The sequence below is a fragment of the Engystomops pustulosus genome, chromosome 9, assembly GCF_040894005.1.
Source record: "Engystomops pustulosus chromosome 9, aEngPut4.maternal, whole genome shotgun sequence".
NCBI lineage: Eukaryota > Metazoa > Chordata > Amphibia > Anura > Leptodactylidae > Engystomops > Engystomops pustulosus.
The window spans coordinates 102,420,023-102,446,402 of record NC_092419.1 but is presented as its reverse complement, the minus strand read 5'-3'; the positions used below and the strand labels follow the sequence as shown (position 1 = coordinate 102,446,402).

At 47.6% G+C, this 26,380-nt stretch overlaps 1 protein-coding gene across 1 annotated transcript; it reads right to left on the bottom strand.

Moving 5' to 3' along the window:
* Positions 1-47: 47 nt before the first annotated feature.
* LOC140077644 (ficolin-1-B-like) lies at positions 48-21,174 on the bottom strand. Its single transcript, XM_072124969.1, has 9 exons — positions 20,447-21,174; positions 20,087-20,179; positions 15,556-15,600; positions 7,981-8,007; positions 7,842-7,880; positions 5,477-5,604; positions 3,662-3,791; positions 1,157-1,291; positions 48-1,076 (listed from the first exon to the last, which is right to left on the bottom strand). Exons 1-9 carry the CDS (start codon positions 20,514-20,516, stop codon positions 826-828), a joined length of 918 nt encoding a protein of 305 aa, XP_071981070.1. The 5' UTR covers positions 20,517-21,174; the 3' UTR covers positions 48-825.
* Positions 21,175-26,380: the final 5,206 nt, after the last annotated feature.

The following is a 26,380-nucleotide window of genomic DNA, read 5'->3' as shown; positions in this document are numbered from 1 at the left end:
CTGGCTGTATACAGGGGGGCTGTGTGTGCATATGTGCTTTTAAATTGTTTGTATTATTCAGTCTGTGTAGCCATGACTGAGAACGGGTCCACCGTTTGAAACGCGTTGGCCTTTATCTCACTTTGGGATTTTAATATTATGCCATAAATAAAGTTTGGAATATCTTGGACGAAGCTGGACACGGAATCTTTTTTCCACACTTGCTACGGGCTGGCTGTATACAGGGGGGGCTGGCTGGCTGTATACTGAGGGGGGCTGGCTGTATACTGAGTGGGAGATGGCTGGCTGTATACAGGGGGGGAAGCTGGCTGGCTGTATACTGAGGGGGCTGGCTGTATACGGAGGGAGGGCAGGCTGATTGTATACTGAGGGGGGATGGCTGTATATTTTACTTAGTGGCAATATTATAGTAGTTACATTCTTGTTTATCGGAGAACGTATTGTAGTAGGGTGTATTTTGTGTTTATATAGTCAGTATTAAGTTGTGTTCTTATAGGAAACAAGCTGTATTCCTGTACAAGGAGGCAGTTTGAGTCTCTCTCTGCGGTGTACATGTTGATTTAGACGATCAACAGTTTGTGTGGAGTTTAATGACTCCACCAACATCACATGACCACGCCTACTTGTTTTGGCTCCGCCCACAGAATGGAGCCACTTTTAAAGTTTTTTTCCAGGGCCACTTTAAATTCCCAGTCCGCCCCTGCATATGATGGCGTCACATTGGTTGTCACCCACATTCTCCAGGAACAAATACCAAAAAAACGACAAGACAGACATAATCAGAACTTCCCAGAAGAGGATGACTCTAGTACTGAGCCCCTGTCCTTATTTCACTCGTCTGACTTTCATCTCTGATCTCTTGTAGGAATAGTTAAAACCATTTCCTGAATACCAATTAATTCCATTGGCATAACTGTCATGTTTCCCGGGAAGGTAGAGTCCGTTCAGGTTGGAACTATGACATTGGTTATACCACCAGGCTCCCTTGTACACATACGCACAATTCGTAGGATCAGCATCATTGTCTTGGTCCGGGGTGGAGAACATCTTCCCGTTATGAATGGAGAGAGAATCTCCTGCAGCAGAATACAAGTATATTATAGAGACAGCCATAACCTGTCTACCACACATCCACCATTACACCATTGCTTCTTACCTGCATTCCCACCAGTAAAGCCCCCGAGCACCAGCTTGTATTTCTCACTCTCTCCCATCACTTTAAATGAACTGTATTTAGCAAAATAGTTTATAAAACCAAAGTCCTGGAGATCAATGCGCAGCTCCCAGGTACCTGTGAGGAAAGCAAATCCTAAATTACTACAATCTGTTACAATCCAATCCACAGAGATGGAGCCTATTATAGCCTCATAGGGAATTTTACATTTTTCTTTTACTACATCTGGAAAAGCATCTCCAGGAGGGGAGGAGATAAGCTGTGACATCATCTATTGTCAGTAGTGATGTAATGATGGGTCAGTGTTATCTATATAGAGGTCATTGTACAGGAGGGGGAAGAGATAAGCTGTGACATCATCTATTGTCAGTAGTGATGTAATGATGGGTCAGTGTTTTCTATATAGAGGTCATTGTACAGGGAGGGGGAGGAGATAATCTGTGACATCATCTGTTGTCAGTAGTGATGTAATGAAGGGTCAGTGTTATCTATACAGAGGCCATTGTACAGGGAGGGGGAGGAGATAAGCTGTGACATCATCTATTGTCAGTAGTGATGTAATGATGGGTCAGCGTTATCTATATAGAGGTCATTGTACAGGATAGGGGAGGAGATAAGCTGTGACATCATCTTTTGTCAGTAGTGATGTAATGATGGGTCAGTGTTATCTACATAGATGTAATTGTACAGGGAGGAGAAGTAGATAAGCTGTGACATCATCTATTGTCAGTAGTGATGTAATGATGGGTCAGTGTTATATATATATATATAGAGGTCATTGTACAGGGAGAGGAGGAGATAAGCTGTGACATCTATTGTCAGTAGTGATGTAATGATGGGTCAGTGTTATATATATATATAGAGGTCATTGTACAGGGAGAGGGAGGAGATAACCTGTGACATCATCTTTTGTCAGTAGTGATGTAATGATGGGTCAGTGTTATCTACATAGATGTCATTGTACAGGGAGGAGAAGTAGGTAAGCTGTGACATCATCTATTGTCAGTAGTGATGAAATGATGGGTCAGTGTTATCTATAGAGAGGTCATTGTACAGGAGGGGGAGGAGATAAGCTGTGACATCATCTATTGTCAGTAGTGATGTAATGATGGGTCAGTGTTATCTATAGAGAGGTCATTGTACAGGGAGAGGAGGAGATAAGCTGTGACATCATCTATTGTCAGTAGTGATGTAATGATGGGTCAGTGTTATCTATAGAGAGGTCATTGTACCGGGAGGGGGAGGAGATAAGCTGTGACATCATCTATTGTCAGTAGTGATGTAATGATGGGTCAGTGTTATCTATATAGAGGTTCTTGTACAGGGAGGGGGAGGAGATAACCTGTGACGTCATCTATTGTCAGTAGTGATGTAATGATGGGTCAGCGTTATCTATATAGAGGTCATTGTACAGGAGGGGGAGGAGATAAGCTGTGACATCATCTAATGTCAGTAGTGATGTAATGATGGGTCAGTGTTATCTATATAGAGGTCATTGTACAGGGATGGGATAAGCTGTGACATTATCTATTGTCAGTAGTGATGTAATGATGGGTCAGTGTTATCTATATAGAGGTCATTGTACAGGGAGGGGGAGGGGATAAGCTGTGACATCATCTATTGTCAGTAGTGATGTAATGATGGGTCAGTGTTATCTATATAGAGGTCATTGTACAGGGAGGGGGAGGGGATAAGCTGTGACATCATCTATTGTCAGTAGTGATGTAATGATGGGTCAGTGTTTTCTATATAGAGGTCATTGTACAGGGAGGGGGAGGAGATAATCTGTGACATCATCTATTGTCAGTAGTGATGTAATGATGGGTCAGTGTTATCTATACAGAGGCCATTGTACAGGGAGGGGGAGGAGATAAGCTGTGACATTATCTATTGTCAGTAGTGATGTAATGATATAATGATATATATATATATAGAGGTCATTGTACAGGGAGAGGGAGGAGATAACCTGTGACATAATCTTTTGTCAGTAGTGATGTAATGATGGGTCAGTGTTATCTACATAGATGTCATTGTACAGGGAGGAGAAGTAGATAAGCTGTGACATCATCTATTGTCAGTAGTGATGAAATGATGGGTCAGTGTTATCTATAGAGAGGTCATTGTACCGGGAGGGGGAGGAGATAAGCTGTGACATCATCTATTGTCAGTAGTGATGTAATGATGGGTCAGCGTTATCTATATAGAGGTCATTGTACAGGAGGGGGAGGAGATAACCTGTGACATCATCTATTGTCAGTAGTGATGTAATGATGGGTCAGTGTTATCTATATAGAGGTCAATGTACAGGGAGGGGGAGGGGATAAGCTGTGACATCTATTGTCAGTAGTGATGTAATGATGGGTCAGTGTTTTATATATAGAGGTGGAGATAAGCTGTAACATCATTTATGTATCTATAATGTAGATTTCTCTTATACCACCCAAACAACAAATCTTTCTGCTCTGCCTTTGAGGAAGCTTCTCCTACCTGATGAAGTAATACTGGAAATATTTTCGTTCCCCAACCAGAACTCAGATTGATGACTGCCAAATCCTGTCTTGTAAGATTCCCAATTCCGGAGGAAATCCACTGAACCATCATAACGTCTCTGGAAGACCTGAAAATGTTTTTATATTACTGAGACTATGAAAACCATCACACTTGTCCATAGATACAACACAAGGGTCAGATGTCATTTGGATTGAGTCCTAGGGGGGGCTGTTTGTGGGGTCTCCCCTTATCTCTTGGACCTTGTATATTGGTAGATTTGTTAGTATATCTAGTTTTTCGATACTGGGTCTGGTAGCCCTTGTATTGTCATATATAACTGCATCTTGTTTATTGTCTATACAATGTACCGTATTTTTCGGCCTGTAAGGCGCACCAAAAATCGTTAAATTTTCTCAGAAATCAAAGGTGCGCCTTATAGGCCAGTGCGCCTTATATATGAACTTATACAGAAATGTACTACAGACAAGATGTACTGTACATTTACCAGTGTTTAATAGCTCCATCCCCAGAAATTTCCTGCACCTTCCCACACAATATACAGGGTCCCTAGCTCCTGAAGTGCCCTGGCACCACAACTAACATTGTGCCCATCCTGCCCTCCCCTAGCACGGAGAGACCGGAGCTGCCATAGTGCCGACCACGAGGCAATCATCATCATCAGAGAAGGAGCCACAGGGAAGGAGCCACAGGGAACCCCACAGTAATAACACCCTGGCTGAGGAGGGAAGGAGAAGGGGCAGAGGGAGACCGCTTAACCCCTGCTGCATCACCCTGCATTAACCCCCAGCAGCCATACCTCTGAGATCGGAGCTCTCTGACACGCTGAAGACAAGTTTCCCGGGAAGTGTAGCTTGCTTGAACTGTGCACAGGTCTGCCACCTGCTGGTCATTTTTAGGTCATTTGATCCTGCGCCTTATACTCCAGTGCGCCTTATATATGAACCTAGTTGTCTTAGCAGGCATTTATTACAGGTGCACCTTATAGTCTGGTGCGCCTTATAGGCCGAAAAATACGGTACTGATATATTTCATGTACGTATTGGATCTTGTACATATTGGGGGTCATTTACTAAGGGCCCGAATCGCGTTTTTCCGACAGGTTATCTGAATATTTCCGATTTGCGCCAATTTTACTGAATTGCCCGGGGATTTTGGCGCACGCGATCGGATTTTGGCGCACCGGCATGCACGAGACGGAAATAAGGGCGTGACCGTAAAAAAAAAAACAACGGATTTGGAAAAACCGCCATATTTTTTTTTAAAAAGTGTCGCACTTACCTGCATCCAGCGGAGGACGATGAACTTCAGTGCACTCCGACGAACTTCAGTGCAACAGCGTCACCTAGTGGACATCGGGGGAACTACCTTAGTGAATCCCGGCCGGACCCGAATCCTCCGCAGAGAACGCGCTGCTGGATCGCGAATGGACCAGGTAAGTAAATGTGCCCCATTGGATCCTTGAGATATTGTGGAAGCGACACATGCAGGAAATTGGACGCGCGACCGTAGTGAATCACGGCAGACCCAAATCCTCGGACAACGCACCGCGGGAGCGCGACAGGAACGGGTAAGTAAATCTGCCCCAATGTGTCAGGAATATTTGCCTGTAATTTGGAGGCCGCTGTGTCTTTTTCTATGAGAGCCAACCCCAGACACCTCTGACTATAAGCCAGGATGGATTCAGCGTTGGAAAGCCCAGTGGGAAATTTGAGTCAAATATCCCTGTGTGACTGACCCAAACTGATAACTAAAATATACAACAACCGATTTTAGCCATAATAAAAGACGTACAATCCATCCGCCGCCATCAGTGTGCATATCACACAGGACTCGTAGCGGCTGCTTCCCATCAGGATATATAATGTACCAGTCACTCAGGGTAAATCCTTTCTCCAGCAGAGATTTACAGTCCCGGGCAGCTGTAAGACACAAGAAGAGGGAAAAGGAAGGAGACGTGGAAGCGATTATTATATTGTGTGTCTGATTATTTTGGCTATAGAGTTATGGGCACTGTGGTCATACATGGACCTCTCACTATTCCACCATCTCTGTCCATCCCTACATTATTCCTGGTTCTTCACTAATCTGATAATCTCCATCCAGAACCTTTACTCTAAGCCAGTGATGGCTAACCTATGGCACTGGTGCCAGAGGTGGCACTCGGAGCCCTTTCTGTGGGCACTCAGGCCATCACCAGAGATGACTCCAGGTATTTTCCTGCAGCCCCAGACAGCCCAGGACTTGCTGTGCACAGAGCTATTTTTTTTTTTTTTTCCAACTTACATTTTATTGTAAACAAATAGAAAACTGAAGATTACATACATTGCAGTCAATAAAATCGTATACAGCGTGTACATAAGGAATTTCACATGGCCATATACAAAAGGTAGAGCTCAGATCTAGTATAATTACATTCTTTGCAAATAGAAAGTCCATGCGTTATTAATTATAACAATTCTAGCATCTCCTTGAATCGTGCATGTAAGGGCTCTCTCCTTTCCTTAAATCTTTTATGTATAGTTGTATGCATGACAGAAAGTCCAAGAAAACATATCACATATAAATGTATGCATCAACGAACGAACGGTAACTAAAACCTACTATCCCATGGGTCATAAAGAAAGAGAGGTATTTAGAACATCAATACCGAGGTTGTCTCTTACATTAAAAAGGATATAGCTTACAGGGGATTATTGGAAGCTGTCCCTGACCTCATCCCAAGGAGACCATACTTTATCGAAGTGTTCAGTTCTAGAGTGTAATGAGGCTGACATAGATTCCATAATTCTCATATGCTGTATACGGGCGTAGAGGTCGTGTTGTGACGGAATGGATGAGCGTTTCCAGAACAGAGGAATTAGAGTTTTGGCAGCAGCTACCAAATGTAGAAATAGTTTGGATCTATATTTCCCAAGGTTCTGTGGGGGAAGTCCCAGAAGGATAGTCATGGGATCAATGTCTAGATCTGCTTGTAACACTGTCTCTAAGACCTGTTTAACCATTGACCAGTAAGGTTGAATTAATGTACATTCCCAAAAAATATGAAATAGGGAAGCACCAGTGGCATTACATCGCCAGCATATATCAGGAATTTGTGGGTTCAGCTTGTTCAATAACGCTGGGGTGTGGTACCAATTCATTAGAATCTTATATTGGTTTTCTTTGTATATGGCTGATGTGGAACCCTTGGGGGCCTTGTCCCATATCAGCTTCCATGTAGGCAATGGGATCGGACGTCCTATCCATTCTTCCCATTGTAGGGGTGGGTAACTGAGTCTGGATATGTCTGTGTCAACAGTAGGCTGTATAGATCTGATATTAGTCCCTTCGAGGCGGAGCCCCTCAGGCAGACGTGCTCGAATTCCGTTAAAGTTGGGACCTGCGTGGTCCCTAGCACCCGTAGACAGTGCTGGTATATTGAGGGGTAGGTAGGTATTAGCAATTGGGGCAAACTGTTCAGAAGCTGTCAGTAGGTCCGTCATGGTTAAAAGGCGTTTAGTCGCGGGGTGAGCTAGATCCTTTATTTGAAACGCTTTAGTCTGTTTCCAGAACTCCACAAAGTCAGTGGTTAGACTTTCTGGTAGGTGTGGTGTATACAGGAAGGGAGTAAGGGGTGACTTGTGGGTGGCTAAATTAAATCTAATACGGCAGCTGCGCCATACATCTCTCGTGAATACCATCGGCGCCAGCACAGAGCTATTTTAAAGTGACAGCTCTACCTGGGACTATTTTCTGCTTTATTGGTGTCCTCAGGTGCTGGTATCAATGAAAACTATGACAAAGAAGGGAGTATAAATCACAAATTAAATTTCTGTGTTGGCACTTTGCGATAAATAAGCGGATCTTTGTTGTAGTTTGGGCACCCGGTCTCTAAAAGGTTCGCCATCACTGCTCTAAGCTGTATCTTATATCCATTCCCTGACGAGGACAGAACCTTCTATAGTGGAAGTGACTGGTCAGTACAAGGTAAGAAAAGGAAGGACCCCCCCCTCCCCCAGGATCTTATGAAAATCTCCTTGGCAGTCCTCACTGCCCCATTGTCTCTCTATGGTCCCTGTCTCCTGTCTCTGACCTGTTCCCTTCATTTCTATTGATACGTCTTTTCTATGATTTACTGATAGGTAAAAGATAAGATTCCAGAAGGATCCACACTCACTGTACAAGACTTCTGGAGCGCCGGGATCTCCCTTATCTCCTGTGTACAGAAGAAGGATAATATTTTAGACGTTTCTCACAGTTTTATATCATTCACATAATGTGATGAGATGGAAGTAATAAAAGTGAAGACTCTTTACCTTTCGGTCCTTGGGGTCCTGCATCTCCTGCAATGAGACGGTAATTACACTGGATATTTGCATAGAGCGATAAGAAGGATGTGAAAGACCATAATAACGATTAAAGTAGAGATATTCAGAGATGAGTGATTAGAGGATACAGGATTGCGGTGATACCAGTGTTACCAGCCATGCTTGTGTCTGTAGGAGCTGGTATGGAGGGGCCTTCTAGTTCTAGGGAGGTGACATGTCTTTGGAGCTATTACTTATGAATAGAGATGAGCGAACATGCTCGTCCGAGCTTGATGCTCGGTCGAGCATTAGGGTACTCGAAACTGCTCGTTACTCGGACGAATACTTCGCCCGCTCGAGAAAATGGCAGCTCCCGCCGTTTTGCTTTTTGGCGGCCAGAAACAGAGCCAATCACAAGCCAGGAGACTCCGCACTCCACCCAGCATGACGTGGTACCCTTACACGTCGATAGCAGTGGTTGGCTGGCCAGATCAGGTGACCCTGGGATAGACAAGCCGCTGCCCGCGCTGCTAGGATCATTCTGTGTCTGGATGCCGCTAGGGAGAGAGCTGCTGCTGGTCAGGGAAAGCGTTAGGGTGTTCTATTAGCTTACTGTTAGGCAGGAGTGATTCTCAAAGAACCCAACAGCCCTTCTTAGGGCTACAATAACGTTCTACTTTTTTTATTTTAATTTGCATCTAGTACCATTTTGTGAGGAATTAGCAGGGGGACTTGCTACCGTTGTGTTTAGCTCTTAGTGGCACACATATCCATAGCAAAGACCGAAGTGGGAAAATTTAGTAGGGGTTGGATTTCAATTAGGCACTAACTCAGTGTCATCTCATCTGGCATAGTAGTGTGCTTTGATACTTGGCTAGAAAATAGCCATAGGAGAATACAAAGAGCTTACTTACGCCTACAGTAGCGTTCTATATATTTGATTTCTGGTTGATCTGCTGGTGGCTGTACTTTCTGCAGTGCATGTACTAGGCAATTCTGAGCAATTTGTAGTGAGACTTGCGACCGCTGTGTTCTGCGCTTAGTGACGCACATATCCATAGCAAAGACCGAAGTGGGAAAATTTAGTAGGGGTTGGATTTCAATTAGGCACTAACTCAGTGTCATCTCATCTGGCATAGTAGTGTGCTTTGATACTTGGCTAGAAAATAGCCATAGGAGAATACAAAGAGCTTACTTACGCCTACAGTAGCGTTCTATATATTTGATTTCTGGTTGATCTGCTGGTGGCTGTACTTTCTGCAGTGCATGTACTAGGCAATTCTGAGCAATTTGTAGTGAGACTTGCGACCGCTGTGTTCTGCGCTTAGTGACGCACATATCCATAGCAAAGACCGAAGTGGGAAAATTTTGTAGGGGTTGGATTTCAATTAGGCACTAACTCAGTGTCATCTCATCTGGCATAGTAGTGTGCTTTGATACTTGGCTAGAAAATAGCCATAGCAATAGGATAGCATTGTTTGGTTTTAAAAACTCAAAAAAAAACAAAAAACACAAAAAAAAACTAAAAAAACACAAAAAAAAACAAAAAACACAAAAAAAAACAAAAATCACAAAAAAAAACAAAAAAAAGTTATAACTCTCATTTTAAAAATGTTTAACCCGAGGGCTAGGGGTAGAGGACGAGGGCGGGGACGTGGGCGTCCAACTACTGCAGGGGTCAGAGGCCGTGGTCCTGGGCGGGGTGAGACACCACCTGCTTATGAGGGAGCAGGGGAACGCCGCAGAGCTACACTCCCTAGGTTCATGTCTGAAGTTACTGGGACTCGTGGTAGAGCACTGTTGAGGCCAGAACAGTGCGAACAGGTGATGTCGTGGATTGCCGACAATGCTTCGAGCAATTTGTCCACCAGTCAGTCTTCCACGCAGTCCACCCATGTCACCGAAATCGCCACTCCTCCAGCTCCTGCACCTCAGCCTCCTCCCCCCCAGTCTGCCCCCTCCCAGGAAAATTTGGCATTTGAACCGGCATACTCTGAGGAACTGTTTTCTGGCCCCTTCCCACAGTCACAAACCACTTGTCCGGTTGCTGCTGAGCAATTTTCCGATGCCCAGGTTTTCCACCAGTCACAGTCTGTGGGTGATGATGACCTTCTTGACGTAGTGGAAGTGTGTAAAGAGGTGTCCGACGATGAGGAGACACGGTTGTCAGACAGTGGGGAAGTTGTTGTCAGGGCAGGAAGTCCGAGGGGGGAGCAGACTGAGGGCTCGGAGGATGATGAGGTGACAGACCCAAGCTGGGTTGAGAGGCCGGGTGAACACAGTGCTTCTGAGACGGAGGAGAGTCCTCGACCAGAACAGGTTGGAAGAGGCAGTGGTGGGGCCAGACGGAGAGGCAGGGCCAGAGCTGGTGCATCAGCGCCAAATGTGTCAACTAGTGAAGCTCCCGTGGCGAGGGCTCTTGCGGCGAGGGCTAGATCTTTAGAAGTCTGGAGGTTCTTTAAGGAAACACCGGATGACCGACGGACTGTGGTGTGCAACATTTGCCAAACCAGGCTCAGCAGGGGTTCCACCACTACTAGCTTAACTACCACCAGTATGCGCAGGCATATGAATGCTAAACACCCCACTCAGTGGCAACAAGCCCGTTCACCTCCGGCCGTGCACACCACTGCTCCTTCCCCTGTGTCAGCTGCTAGTCAGCCCCCTGCCCAGGACCCTGCCACAAAAACCCCATCGTCGCCTCCACGATCCTCCACAGCATCCACCAGCGTTCAGCTCTCCATACCCCAGACGCTGGAGCGGAAACGCAAATATAGTGCAACCCACCCGCACGCCCAAGCCCTTAATGTGCACATCTCCAGATTGCTTAGCCTGGAGATGCTGCCCTATGGGCTAGTAGAGACCGAGGCCTTTCGCAACCTCATGGCGGCGGCCGCCCCTCGGTATTCGGTCCCCAGCCGCCACTACTTTTCCCGATGTGCCGTCCCAGCCCTGCACCAGCACGTGTCAGACAACATCATCCGTGCCCTGACCAACGCCGTTTCTGACAAGGTCCACCTGACCACGGACACGTGGACGAGTGCTGCCGGGCAGGGCCACTATATATCGCTGACGGCACATTGGGTTAACTTGGTGGAGGCTGGGACCGAGTCTGACCCTGGGGCTGCTCATATACTGCCGACGCCGAGGATTGCGGGGCCTACCTCGGTCCAGGTGTTTCAGGCCTACTATGCCTCCTCCTCCTCCCACCCCTCCTCCACCTCCTCCTCCGAACTACCATCCGTGGGCACGGCGCCATCAGTCGGTAGCTCTAGGCACAGCAGCAGTGCCGTCGCTAAGCGACAGCAGGCGGTGCTCAAACTGCTGAGCCTAGGCGACAAAAGGCACACCGCCCAAGAGCTATTACAGGGCATCACGGCGCAGACTGATCTGTGGCTGGCACCGCTGAACCTCAAGCCGGGAATGGTTGTGTGTGACAACGGCCGTAACCTGGTGGCGGCTCTGCAACTCGGCAGACTGACACATGTGCCATGCCTGGCCCATGTGTTAAATCTGATAGTTCAGCGTTTCCTCAAGACATACCCCAATCTGTCTGATTTGCTCACGAAGGTGCGCCGCATCTGTGCGCATTTCAGGAAGTCCAGCCCAGATGCTGCCACTCTCAGGGCAGCGCAGCGCCGCCTCCAACTGCCCGCTCACCGACTGTTGTGCGACGTGCCCACGAGGTGGAATTCAACACTGACCATGTTATCCAGAGTTTACCAGCAGCGCAGAGCGATTGTAGACTGCCAGATGTCAACTTCCACCAGAACTGGTAGTCAGGTCAGTCAGCTTCCTCAAGTCTACAATGAGGAGTGGACGTGGATGTCTGATATCTGTCAGGTGCTGAGTAACTTTGTGGAGTCAACACAGATGGTCAGTGGCGATGCCGCCATCATCAGCCTCACCATCCCGCTGCTTGGCCTGTTGAAAAACTCTCTGGTCAGCATGAAGTCGGAAGCTTTGCGCTCGTCACAAGAGACAGGGGAAGAATATTCCCTTGTTGATAGCCAAAGCACCCTGAGGTCTGTTTCTCAGCGCATATCGGAGGAGGTGGAGGTGGAGGAGGATGAGGAGGAAGAGGAGGAGAATGTTGGCGAGACACAAGAGGGGACCATTGTTGAGTCCTTCACTGTTCAGCGTGTATGGGCAGAAGAAGAGGAGTTGGAGGAGTTGGAGGAGGAGGAAATGGACAGTCAGGCCAGTGAGGGGAGTGAATTCTTACGCGTTGGTACTCTGGCGCATATGGCAGATTTCATGCTAGGCTGCCTATCCCGTGACCCTCGCGTTCAAAGAATTTATTCCAGCACCGATTACTGGGTGTTCACTCTCCTGGACCCACGGTACAAGCAAAATCTTTCCACTCTCATCCCTGCAGAGGAAAGGAGTGCGAGAATGCATGAATACCAGCAGGCCCTGGTGCACAAGCTGAAACAGTATTTCCCTTCTGACAGCGCTAGCGGCAGAGTGCGTAGTTCTGCGGGACAAGTAGCGAGGGAGAGTAGGCGAGCAGGCAGCTTGTCCAGCACTGGCAAGGGTACGCTTTACAAGGCTTTTGCCAGCTTTATGTCACCCCAGCAAGACACTGTCACCTGTCCCCAGTCTCGGCAGAGTAGGGCTGATCTTTACAGAAAGATGGTGAGGGAGTACGTAGCTGACCATACCATCGTCCTAAATGATCACACAGCTCCCTACAACTACTGGGTTTCAAAGCTGGACATGTGGCACGAACTGGCGCTGTACGCCTTGGAGGTTCTTGCCTGCCCTGCCGCTAGCGTCTTGTCCGAGCGGGTTTTCAGTGCAGCTGGTGGCATCATCACCGATAAGCGTACACGCCTGTCGACTGACAGCGCTGACAGGCTGACGCTTATTAAAATGAATAAAGGCTGGATTTCTCAGAATTTCCAATCTCCACCAGGTGAAGGAAGCTCAACCTGAATAATTGATCCACTCCTCCTCCTCCTCATTTTCCTCCTTCTCCTCCTCTTTGTACAGTAAAGCAGAGGAAAATGGCTATTTTTTGACAGGGCCCACTGGCTCTTGCTATAGTACTTCATGCATTTAATTTTTCTGGAGGGCCACCTACCCGGTCCTCTGTTTGAAACAATTTTTGTGAGTGCCACATACAGGCACTCAATCTATTCCATTTTTCTGGAGGGCCACCTACCCGGTCCTCTGTTTTAAAAAATGTTTGGGACTGCCACATACAGGCACTCAATCTATTCCATTTTACTGGAGGGCCACCTACCTGCTCCTCTGGTTTGAAAAATGTTTGGGACTGCCACATACAGGCACTCAATCTATTCCATTTTACTGCAGGGCCACCTACCTGCTCCTCTGGTTTGAAAAATGTTTGGGACTGCCACATACAGGCACTCAATCTATTCCATTTTACTGGAGGGCCACCTACCTGCTCCTCTGGTTTGAAAAATGTTTGGGACTGCCACATACAGGCACTCAATCTATTCCATTTTACTGGAGGGCCACCTACCTGCTCCTCTGGTTTGAAAAATGTTTGGGACTGCCACATACAGGCACTCAATCTATTCCATTTTACTGCAGGGCCACCTACCTGCTCCTCTGGTTTGAAACATTTTTGGGACTGCCACATACAGGCACTCAATCTATTCCATTTTACTGGAGGGCCACCTACCTGCTCCTCTGGTTTGAAAAATGTTTGGGACTGCCACATACAGGCACTCAATCTATTCCATTTTACTGCAGGGCCACCTACCTGCTCCTCTGGTTTGAAACATTTTTGGGACTGCCACATACAGGCACTCAATCTATTCCATTTTACTGGAGGGCCACCTACCTGCTCCTCTGGTTTGAAAAATGTTTGGGACTGCCACATACAGGCACTCAATCTATTCCATTTTACTGCAGGGCCACCTACCTGCTCCTCTGGTTTGAAACATTTTTGGGACTGCCACATACAGGCACTCAATCTATTCCATTTTACTGGAGGGCCACCTACCTGCTCCTCTGGTTTGAAAAATGTTTGGGACTGCCACATACAGGCACTCAATCTATTCCATTTTACTGGAGGGCCACCTACCTGCTCCTCTGGTTTGAAAAATTTTTGGGACTGCCACATACAGGCACTCAATCTATTCCATTTTACTGCAGGGCCACCTACCTGCTCCTCTGGTTTGAAAAATTTTTGGGACTGCCACATACAGGCACTCAATCTATTCCATTTTACTGGAGGGCCACCTACCTGCTCCTCTGGTTTGAAAAATGTTTGGGACTGCCACATACAGGCACTATCCAAATTAAATTGTCTCCATAGCAGCCTCCACACGTTGTCTCCATTGCTACCTCCAAAAGTCGTCCATATAGCTGCCCCCATACATCGTCCCTTTATCAAACGAGGTGTGTCAGGCAGAAATTTGGGTTGTTTTCATGGATTCCACATCAAAGTTGTTAACTTTGTCGCCACCCTGCTGTGTAATCCACAAAATATACTGGCAAACTTTTACCATTTAGGGATATTATTTCAGCGCTTCTTGCGCATCTGTTTACATTCCCCTCACCCGGCATATCCTAAACTTATAAGAACGCTACTACACTTGATCTTATACAAAAGGTTCTTAGAAGTGCTGTTTGGGGAGTAGCCTAGAGACAGGGGCTTGGATTGGCGAAAGCTCGCCTGGCAGCGGAGCGCCAGCTCCATGCGCATCATGCGCTTCTTGCGCATCTGTTTACATTCCCCTCACCCGCCATATCCCAAACTTATAAGAACGCTACTACACTTGATCTTATACAAAAGGTTCTTAGAAGTGCTGTTTGGGGAGTAGCCTATAGACAGGGGCTTGGATTGGCGAAAGCTCGCCTGGCAGCGGAGCGCCAGCTCCATGCCAAGATCCAACTAACATAGTTTTAACTGCAGCACCTTTAATCTACTACTAGTTCACTGCCTCCATACATGGTCCCCTTATCAAACGAGCTGTGTCAGGCAGAATTTTGGGTTGTTTTCATGGCTTCCATGTTAACTTTGTCGCCACCCTGCTGTGTAATCCACAAAATATACTGGCAAACTTTTATCATGTACCGATATTATTTGAGCGCTTCTTGCTCACCTCCTTTGGTTCCTCTCTGCCACCCATTGGTTTGAAGCCTGAGTCCATTTAGGGTATGTCGCCATGACACTCTCTAGCCTGCTGCCGCTGCCTCTGCATGCCGTCCCCTATAGTGTCAGGGTCAATTATTGGATGTTTTAGATGCTATCTAGCTTCATTCTGTCACTCTGTCATGGCCATGCTGTTGCCCATAATTTTGGCATAATGGTGCGATTAGGCAGCCTCAGAGGCATCCATGCATGCTGCCCCTGCTGTTTCCTGTCCATTTCCGTGGTGTTTCCATCCTTTTCTGAGGTTCCCAGGTGTTTGGCCAAGCTTCCCTGTGCAGAGCCTTGGTCCCCTTGAAAAATGCTCGAGTCTCCCATTGACTTCAATGGGGTTCGTTATTCGAGACGAGCACTCGAGCATCGGGAAAAGTTCGTCTCGAATAACGAGTACCCGAGCATTTTAGTGTTCGCTCATCTCTACTTATGAACCATGAGGAAAATGATCTCATTCTAACCTTGTATTCCGGGAGGCCCAGGGCTTCCTGTACTTCCTTCAGGACCTGAATAAAAGTATAAGAAACATTGTATAGACTGTAACATGATTAACAGCAGTAATTGCTACTCGGAGATGTCACAGTAGATAAAACATTGACAAGTCTTAGGAAATGTTGTTCTGAGAATTTGGAGATGATACAAATCACTAAAACTAATAGAAGAAATCTCAGGAGGTGAAACTTAAAATATCCTTAGTAAATCTCAGATACTCTGTGTAGTATTCTTAGAACATACTATTTGGTGCTAACCTTAGCGTCAAAGTAAATCCCTTGCCTTTTTGAAATCATTATTACCGTATATACCCAAGTGTAAGCCGAGTATTTCAGCAAAACAATGTGCTGAAAAACTTTGCCTCAGCTTATACTCGAGTCATGAAAAAAAACAAACAGTGTACTCACTTTCGGCAGGTCCTCTTCTATACCACGATGCTCGGGCATCAGCTCCGTGTCCCCACGCTGTCCATCGCAGGGTTTGTGACATCAGCCGCTTGGCACACACTATGAAGTCAGCGAGCGGCCGGCTGATGTCACGATCCCTGCGACGGACCCTGCGCGGATACAGAGCCGATGCCGGAGCATTGCGGAACAGAAGAGGACCTGCCAGGGGGACGGCTGAAGGTGAGTACAGTGGGTTTTTTTCCTACAGGAATTATATTGTGGGCAGGGGCTGGGCAGGCTGTATACTACAGGGGGCCGGGCTGGCTGTATACTACAGGGGGCCGGGCTGGCTGTATACTACAGGGGGCTGGGCTGGCTGTATACTACAGGGGGCTGGGCTGGCTGTATACTACAGGGGGCTGGGCTGGCTGTATACTACAGGGGGCTGGGCTGGCTGTATACTACAGGGGGCTGGGCAGGCTGTATACTACAGGGGGCTGGGCAGGCTGTATACTACAGGGGGCTGGGCAGGCTGTATACTACAGGGGGCTGGGCAGGCTGTATACTACAGGGGGCTGGGCAGGCTGTATACTACAGGGGGCTGGGCAGGCTGTATACTACAGGGGGCTGGGCAGGCTGTATACTACAGGGAGCTGGGCAGGCTGTATACTACAGGGAGCTGGGCAGGCTGTATACTACAGGGAGCTGGGCAGGCTGTATTCTACAGGGAGCTGGGCAGGCTGTATTCTACAGGGAGCTGGGCAGGCTGTATTCTACAGGGAGCTGGGCAGGCTGTATATTACAGGGAGCTGGGCAGGCTGTATATTACAGGGAGCTGGGCAGGCTGTATATTACAGGGAGCTGGGCAGGCTGTATATTACAGGGGGCTGGGCAGGCTGTATATTACAGGGGGCTGGGAAGGCTGTATACTACTGGGGGAAGGCTGGGCTGGCTGTATACTACTGGGGGAAGGCTGGGCTGGCTGTATACCACAGGGGCTGGGCTGGATGTATATTAAAGGGGGCTGGGCAGGCTGTATACTACAGGGGGCTGGGCTGGCTGTATACTACAGGGGGCTGGGCAGGCTGTATATTACAGGGGGCTGGGCTGGCTGTATACTACAGGGGTCTGGGCTGGCTGTATACTACAGGGGGCTGGGCTGGCTGTATACTACAGGGGTCTGGGCTGGCTGTATACTACAGGGGTCTGGGCTGGCTGTATACTACAGGGAGCTGGGCAGGCTGTATACTACAGGGAGCTGGGCAGGCTGTATTCTACAGGGAGCTGGGCAGGCTGTATATTACAGGGAGCTGGGCAGGCTGTATATTACAGGGAGCTGGGCAGGCTGTATATTACAGGGGGCTGGGCAGGCTGTATATTACAGGGGGCTGGGAAGGCTGTATACTACTGGGGGAAGGCTGGGCTGGCTGTATACTACTGGGGGAAGGCTGGGCTGGCTGTATACCACAGGGGCTGGGCTGGATGTATATTAAAGGGGGCTGGGCAGGCTGTATACTATAGGGGGCTGGGCTGGCTGTATACTACAGGGGTCTGGGCTGGCTGTATACTACAGGGGTCTGGGCTGGCTGTATACTACAGGGGTCTGGGCTGGCTGTATACTACAGGGGGCTGGGCTGGCTGTATACTACAGGGGGCTGGGCTGGCTGTATACTACAGGGGGCTGGGCTGGCTGTATACTACAGGGGGCTGGGCAGGCTGTATACTACAGGGGGCTGGGCAGGCTGTATACTAAAGGGGGCTGGGCAGGCTGTATACTACAGGGGGCTGGGCAGGCTGTATACTACAGGGGGCTGGGCAGGCTGTATACTACAGGGGGCTGGGCAGGCTGTATACTACAGGGGGCTGGGCAGGCTGTATACTACAGGGGGCTGGGCAGGCTGTATACTACAGGGGGCTGGGCAGGCTGTATACTACAGGGGGCTGGGCAGGCTGTATACTACAGGGGGCTGGGCAGGTTGTATACTACAGGGGGCTGGGCAGGCTGTATACTACAGGGGGCTGGGCAGGCTGTATACTACAGGGGGCTGGGCAGGCTGTATACTACAGGGGGCTGGGCAGGCTGTATACTACAGGGGGCTGGGCAGGTTGTATACTACAGGGGGCTGGGCAGGCTGTATACTACAGGGGGCTGGGCAGGCTGTATACTACAGGGAGCTGGGCAGGCTGTATACTACAGGGAGCTGGGCAGGCTGTATACTACAGGGAGCTGGGCAGGCTGTATACTACAGGGGGCTGGAAGGCTATATAGTAGAGGGGGCTGGCAGGCTATATACCACAGAGGCTGGCTGGCTGTATACTACAGGGGGCTGGCAGGCTGTATACTACAGGGAGCTGGGCAGGCTGTATATTACAGGGGGCTTGGCAGGCTGTATACTACAGGGGGCTGGGCAGGCTGTATAACACAGGGGGCTGGGAAGGCTGTATACTACTGGGGGCAGGCTGGGCTGGCTGTATACTACTGGGGGCAGGCTGGGCTGGCTGTATACTACAGGGGGCTGGGGAGGCTGTATACTACAGGGGGCTGGGGAGGCTGTATACTACAGGGGGCTGGGGAGGCTGTATACTACAGGGGGCTGGGGAGGCTGTATACTACAGGGGGCTGGGAGGGCTGTTTACTACAGGGGGCTGGCAGGCTATATACCACAGGGGGCTGGCAGGCTATATACCACAGGGGGCTGGGCAGACTGTATACTACAGGGGGCTGGCTGGCTATATAGTAAAGAGGGCTGGGCAGGCTGTATACTACAGGAGGCTGGGCAGGCTGTACACTACAGGAGGCTGGGCTGGCTGTATACTACAGGGGGCTGGCAGGCTGTATACTACAGGGGGCTGGGCAGGCTATATACTAGAGGGGGCTTGGCAGGCTATATACTAGAGGGGGCTTGGCAGGCTATATACTAGAGGGGGCTGGGCAGGCTATATACCACATGGGGCTGGCAGGCTATATACCACAGGGGGCTGGCAGGCTATATACTACAAGGGCTGGCTGGCTATATACTACAGGGGCTGGCAGGCTATATACTACAGGGGCTGGCTATATACTGGGAGGCTGGGACCAATGCATTTCCCATCCTCGGCTGATACTCGCGTCAATAGGTTTTTCCAGTTTTTTTGTGTCAAAATTAGGGGTCTCAGCTTATACTCGGGTCGGCTTGTACTCGAGTATATATCATATGTTTATAAATACTCATTGAAAATACAAAACATGACCACAATTCACAAATTACAAAATCGATGCCTCATTTTAATAAAATCCCCCAGAGGAATGGGCCCCACAGAGCCGCAGCAGCCACCAAAAATATCCCATGCCAATCTCCAGGCAGCGGAGATTAGCATGGGTCCACCTGCGACCCCGGACATGGGTAGCAGGAGGAACCGAGACAATCATATTCTTATGTATGTTATGTAACCAGCAGAATATTTTCTCATGATGTCTGTAAATGTGTTTGAAACAGATTGAATTCTATATTAACATCCCTAACCATCCATTTTAAAGGCTTTACATTATGCAAATGAGCTTAAGGGGCTCTGGGCTCATTTATTAGCCATGGAGCCTGGAGCCCCTGAGGATCATTTGCATAATTATTAAAGGACATCTACCATTAGATATTCTGATGGTAGACTCCTAGAACTTAACCACATGTTGGGTCGTCTTCTTTCCTAAGGAGCTTTTACTATATTCTAGAACTGCTGCATTTAAGAGAAATAGACTTATATAAGATATCCAAATGAGGCACAGGGGCTCTCATTCACACCCCTTGTAGCTGGGTCCTGCCCTTGTATCGCTTAAAAAATTGGTAAGTTCTAGGAGTCTACAATCAGTAGATATCCTTTAAAGCCTTTTTTTTTTTACTTTTGAGAAAATTCTTTGAAAAGTGTGAATGCTAGAAATCTCAGTAAAAACTTCTTCCAAACGTTATAGTAGATGTTACCCAGGGACACTTCAGCAGCCTCCGAGTAGTTACCAGACTGTGGTAGTGAATTAGTATATCATCTAATATAAATCATCACTGTCAGCGTTCATGGACTACATTACATAACATAGATAGATATTCTACTAGAACTTTATGTTCATAGTATAAAATACACTGACCTCTCTCCCCTGGTGGGCCACGCTCTCCTTTCTCTCCTATGGCACCTGGAGCCCCAGGACATCCTCGAAGAACGGTCAGACACTCCGAGCCGCCTGTAAATGATCAAAACTTCTTAATTAGAAAGAAAGAAATTATATATATATATTTAAAGTTATCACTCCAAACTAAAACATTAGATAAGACAAGTATGTTTCTGCTCCGATCACTGAAGGATTTTCTCAAACCTAGAGATGGACCATTGGCCGGTTTTGTTGGCATGCAGGAAAAGTTAGTTTACTGCAGATAGGAAAAACGGACACTGGTTCATGCCAAATGTGGATCATGTTTTCTGGTCTCATGACCCCAGGACAATGACTTACCTGAACATGTTTCTTCAGCATGACCAAAAGTAATGGTCAAGAAGAGGACCAGAAATGTTGAGAGGAACATCTCAGCTTCAAACTTGAGATCTCTACTTGGAGCTAAATCTGATGTGAAATATCGGTGTGAGCTTCATATTTATATGTCAGGGATAACCGTTCACTTTGCTGATAAGATCACTTTTTAAAGATTGTTATTCTAAATTGTTGTCCCTCTGGAAATAAACCTAGAGGCGATCCCTGAACAATGTCTATTTCATCATATTTACCTGTAAAGCAGATAGTGATCTTCTTATCACGGGTTGTGGTGATTTTTCAAGTGTTTTTAGTGTCTTATCTTTGTCACGCAGGAAAGGAACGTCATTCAGCCATCCCATACCGCTTAAGATAAGCTAGGCAATTAGGCAGGGACAGAGGTTCTAGCCTTAGGGCTCACTGTACTTGTATTCAATGCAATTTGACAAACATGTATTTTTTTTCACACACACAGGCACATTTTTTTAAGAACGCATGAAAAAACACCAGGTTTATGAAGACGCATCAAAAACACATCGCACTCTAAGACGCATGCAAGTACAATGCGAGGAAAATGCTTTTTTGACTGACCATTTGCCATAGAAAAGATGGACCCCAGTCTTTTTCACGTGTGTTGCCTGCACATGAAAAATGCATTGAAAATACAAAAAAATGTGTGTGAAAAACTGTGACACTGAACAAGCTCTGACTGAAAAGTATCAGTTTTTCACTGACCAAATCCTGAATAGACTTAGACGTGATCTGTAACGCAAGTGTGATAGGGGCTTTCTTTATGAACAAGTACAATGTTGGGCAAATGACAGAGGTAAGTGATGGGTAAGGTGGCAGGAAACCCTGCAGCAGAATGCCAAGGGGCCCGGGATTCCTGGTGACACTATTGAATGGTTTATAGTTGTTATTATTGGTAAATGAGATGTGGTATGGAAAGGGTTAATGTGAATATGTGAGGTCATTTCCTTAGATTTTCCCGCCTTTTTTATGAGGTAAGCCTTTTCCTGCTATTTTATGAGGCCTTGTTTTGATTGGCCCGAAGGCTAGAGCAGCCGATATTGGATAACAGCTGGATCAATGACAGATGTGTAGTTGGGAAAAATATAATCGTCCATCAGCTGATTGGTCAACTTACGTATATAAGGGGCTGTCAGTGGGGTCTAGGTGCAGGTTTGAAGAATCAGAAGATCTCAGTGCATCATCAGGATGGAAGATCTACTTCGGGAGCTGATGCAGAAACGATGGTGAAGAGCGGCTGAGGTCCTGCCTTCAACCAGCGGTGCTGTCAGCAGCAAGAGAGCTTGGACCTGGGGAGTTGCAGGACATCGGGGAACATTTACTTACCTGGTCCAGTCACGATCCCGCGGCGCCTTGTCAGACGCTGATTCGGGTCTGCAGGGATTCACTAAGGTCCACCAGGTGTCGCTGTTGCGCCGAGGTCCGCCGGAGTTCACCTTCTTCGTCCCGCTGCATGTAAGTGCTTGATCTTGCAACACATTTCGTTTTTTAAATCCTGCGGTTTTTCCGAATCCGTCGGGTTGTCCGACGGCCACGCCCCCGTTTTCTGTCCCGTGAAAGCCGGCGCCAAAATCCGGTCGTGTGCGCCTAAATCCTGGTGGAAATCAGCACAAAAAGGAAAAATTTGTGAATTAATTGATTTTACTACACGGTGAGCCTAATACATATTTTTATGAAAACACGATTTTATAAATCTGGAGAGCTTGTCCCTCTTTTTGTTTCCTATCTATCTGGAATCCATCTCCTGAACCGGAGAGAAGATCCCTTTGTCAAGTTCCCAGCTTTGTCGACTACTTTATAAAAGTGTATTGGGCCATGCGAGTAGGGTCTGTTTTATGTTTTCTTTGCAGCTTTTAGGGTTAGTGAGTCAGTCTGTAAAAATTAAAAGGTTTGTTCTGGTATTCAAATAGATGATTTATGTGTAGAATATACACTCACCGGCCACTTTATTAGGTACACCTGTCCAACTGCTCGTTAACACTTAATTTCTAATCAGCCAATCACATGGCGGCAACTCAGTGCATTTAGGCATGTAGACATGGTCAAGACAATCTCCTGCAGTTCAAACCGAGCATCAGTATGGGGAAGAAAGGTGATTTGAGTGCCTTTGAACGTGGCATGGTTGTTGGTGCCAGAAGGGCTGGTCTGAGTATTTCAGAAACTGCTGATCTACTGGGATTTTCACGCACAACCATCTCTAGGGTTTACAGAGAATGGTCCGAAAAAGAAAAAACATCCAGTGAGCGGCAGTTCTGTGGGCGGAAATGCCTTGTTGATGCCAGAGGTCAGAGGAGAATGGGCAGACTGGTTCGAGCTGATAGAAAGGCAACAGTGACTAAAATCGCCACCCGTAACAACCAAGGTAGGCAGAAGAGCATCTCTGAACGCACAGTACGTCCAACTTTGAGGCAGATGGGCTACAGCAGCAGAGGACCACACCGGGTGCCACTCCTTTCAGCTAAGAACAGGAAACTGAGGCTACAATTTGCACAAGCTCATCGAAATTGGACAGTAGAAGATTGGAAAAACGTTGCCTGGTTTTCTGCTGCGACATTCAGATGGTAGGGTCAGAATTTAGCGTCAACAACATGAAAGCATGGATCCATCCTGCCTTGTATCAACGGTTCAGGCTGGTGGTGGTGGTGTCATGGTGTGGGGAATATTTTCTTGGCACTCTTTGGGCCCCTTGGTACCAATTGAGCATCGTTGCAACGCCACAGCCTACCTGAGTATTGTTGCTGAGCATGTCCATCCCTTTATGAGCACAATGTACCCTGTAACATCTGATGGCTACTTTCAGCAGGATAATGCGCCATGTCATAAAGCTGGAATCATCTCAGACTGGTTTCTTGAACATGACAATGAGTTCACTGTACTCAAATGGCCTCCACAGTCACCAGATCTCAATCCAATAGAGCATCTTTGGGATGTGGCGGAACGGGAGATTCGCATCATGGATGTGCAGCCGACAAATCTGCGGCAACTGTGTGATGCCATCATGTCAATATGGACCAAAATCTCTGAGGAATGCTTCCAGCACCTTGTTGTATCTATGCCACGAAGAATTGAGGCAGTTCTGAAGGCAAAAGGGGGTCCAACCCGTTACTAGCATGGTGTACCTAATAAAGTGGCCGGTGAGTGTATGTAAGGCCTACTTTATTCATTTCCAACTAGTTATTTGCTTTCCTTAGGTCCCGCTTGGTGATATGGATCTTGGACCACTTGTTTGTTTTCCGTGCACAGGAAAGAGTGGGAAGACGTTGTTATTCTGAGAATTTAGATTTTGATTCTACTTTGCTGAATGTTTTTTTGGTTTGGTTGCAGAGGCATGAGATGATAGAGAGTCATTGGGGAAGTTAAAAAAGTAATAAAAACATGGCCCACCCGTAATGTTCTGATTTTGCACGTTGGTGGGAACGATCTAGGGAGAGTCAGAACATTGGATTGACTTTGGGAAATGAGAAAAGACTGCATTCTTCTGGACACTGGGGCACATTTACTCAGGCTTAGCGCCGCACTTTTTTCGGGCTGTGCCCTATCTTCTATGGGGTAACGGCTTGCACAGGTATTTAAGTAGCGGGTGCGTTGCGATTGTAGCTCATGCAACCCTTTTTTTGGCGCAGTTGCGCTGGCATCCATGTGACACAATTAAGGGGGCGTCCCATCGGATGATCCGAATGATGCGGACTGAGCGTAAGTATTTAACTTTCGAATTGTGTCGCAAGTCCAAGCACTTAAATGCACCACTAAAAAGATGGTGAACTCCGTCGGACCTGAGCGGGGAAGTGTCACATGCAGGATATCGGATGCACGATCTTAGTGAATGGCGGCAGCTGTGCATTATACACAGACAATGCAATTTCTGTGAACTCTGGGGACGGGGTAAGTAAATGTGCCCCAGTGTTTATATTCTCTGGAATTATCCCTCGCTTACTTTGGCGGGGGAATTGGATTTCATGGATAAAATTAGGAAGAGAGTTAATAGGACATTGGATAAATATTACCTAGTTTGGGTGTTTTTTTTCTTACAGGCATAGCAATTTGGAGGGTTTCATTGAGGGTCTATATTGGGCCGATGTTGTCCATCTCTCAGATGTTGATATTTTTAACGTAGGTTTGCAGAATGCTATCGCGGCCAGGCCTTATTTCTCCCAGCTTATGTTGGGAAGAAGAAGTTATAGATATTATTTAATATTATGTTTTAAAATATTCTGTGTTTATTGTTAATTATTATTAAAGTAATTAATTATTTACATTTTTTGGCTACCCAATCATAAAGCATAGCAGCCAAGTTTATCTATAAATCGGTTGTCTGGGGTTGTTATTTATTTAGAGTATAACTTTTATTAATCCATATGGGGCTGTTCTCACCATGTCAGCAGCCAGCAGGACTGGGGGTAGAAGTAGGAGCGTTGGCCACACTTCATGTTTTGTGAATGATAGTTTTATATTGAATCTTGCTCATTGTTGTGTGGAGCCGACATACCATGGAGTTAGAAGAATAATTAGGTGGATTTAGTTATTGGGAGGTTGGACCTGTCCTGTGAGTATTTGTATTGCCGGTGCAACATCCCCCACCGGGGCCTAGACTTTTCTTGGGGCCTGGAGACAGCCGGGGCCCGGACTACCAGAGTGGCTGGCGGTTGCGGCATAGGCACGCTAGTGTCACGGTGCTTGGTATGGGGACCGGAGGGCTGTCCTACAGCCTGGCAGGTCTCCAGCAGCTGCTGTTGAAATGATATGGAGGGAGAGGCTGTGATACTTGTTCTCCCTGGGGCAGCCCTTAGAGTCTGTGGTATGTGTCCCTGGTAGATGGAGGTGCGCCCTTGGTGGTGATACAGCCATAGCAGGGACCAGACGTAGCACTTCAGGCTGTGAGGCACAAAGATCCGGCAAGGGCTTGCAGGAAGAGGCAGGCTTATATAGAATTAGTGAAATGGCCCGCGCCAATTAATGGCGCGCTGGCCCTTTAAATCTTAGCGAGCCAGTGCACGCACTAGGAGACGGGGACGCGAGCGCCGAGCCACGGGAGCTGCGGAGGACGCCGCTGGAGCCGGGGAAGGTAAGTGAAGCCGCCCCCCGGACCCAGGAGAGGCACGGGTGCACCCGCGATCTGAGACAGGGATCGCGGGAGCACCCGTGACATAGGGCTACAGCCCATCAGGGGTTACTCAGCATCTGAATTGCAGTCAGTAGGAGTGAGTACCTCAGGATCAGCAAAGCAGACGGCCTTCGGCTTCCGATCTTTGTGCTGGTACTCCTGCATATACGCAGGAGGTTTCCCCTTTGTCTCTCGCTGAGATCTCCTGAGTTCCTGTTGAGAGAAAATTACCATTTCTTCGTCGTCGTCTCTGGAATCAGGCACTGTAGTAGGGATCGCAGCCTCCTCAGAGACAACGGGGGCAACAGGTTCTGGGACAGGGTCATCCTCCACAGGCAGCAGCACTGGAGACTCTCTTGAGTAACTCCCGCTGGAGTAGAGACAATCACACAAAGTTGAAGCACAGTCACAAGTTTAAGGAAACTAGGGGTAGATGAACACAACGGGGCTCTTGGACTGGAAGTTGGGGTCATAGGACTTGACACAGGAGTTAAGGATCGTAGACATCTCTTCAGCCGGTTCCTGTGTACCCGGATTGATGGACGGTTTCCTCTTGAAATCTCGTAGACTTCAGGGGACAGACTGTCCCTAACCAGGTATGGCTCACACTCCCATCGCCCATCTAACTTACTGGTAGGATGGTTGTTTTTCAGCCACACTCGTTCTCTGGGGGCAAGGGGCTCAGCACAGGCATTGTGGTCAAAGTCTCTCTTTTGTTTGTCTCGGGCTTCTTCCACCCGAAGATCCCCAATTTCTCTGGCATCTGCCAGACGCCTCTGATGCTCCTG

Coding starts and splice junctions, on each gene's coding strand:
- LOC140077644 (XM_072124969.1), bottom strand. CDS start 20,516: ATGTTCCTCTCAACATTTCTGGTCCTCTTCTTGACCATTACTTTTGGT. Junction 5,605..7,841: donor CGCTCCAGAAGTCTTGTACA/GTGAGTGTGGAT, acceptor TGTGTCTTACAG/CTGCCCGGGACTGTAAATCT. Junction 3,792..5,476: donor CTGATGGCGGCGGATGGATT/GTACGTCTTTTA, acceptor AAACATTTTCAG/GTCTTCCAGAGACGTTATGA.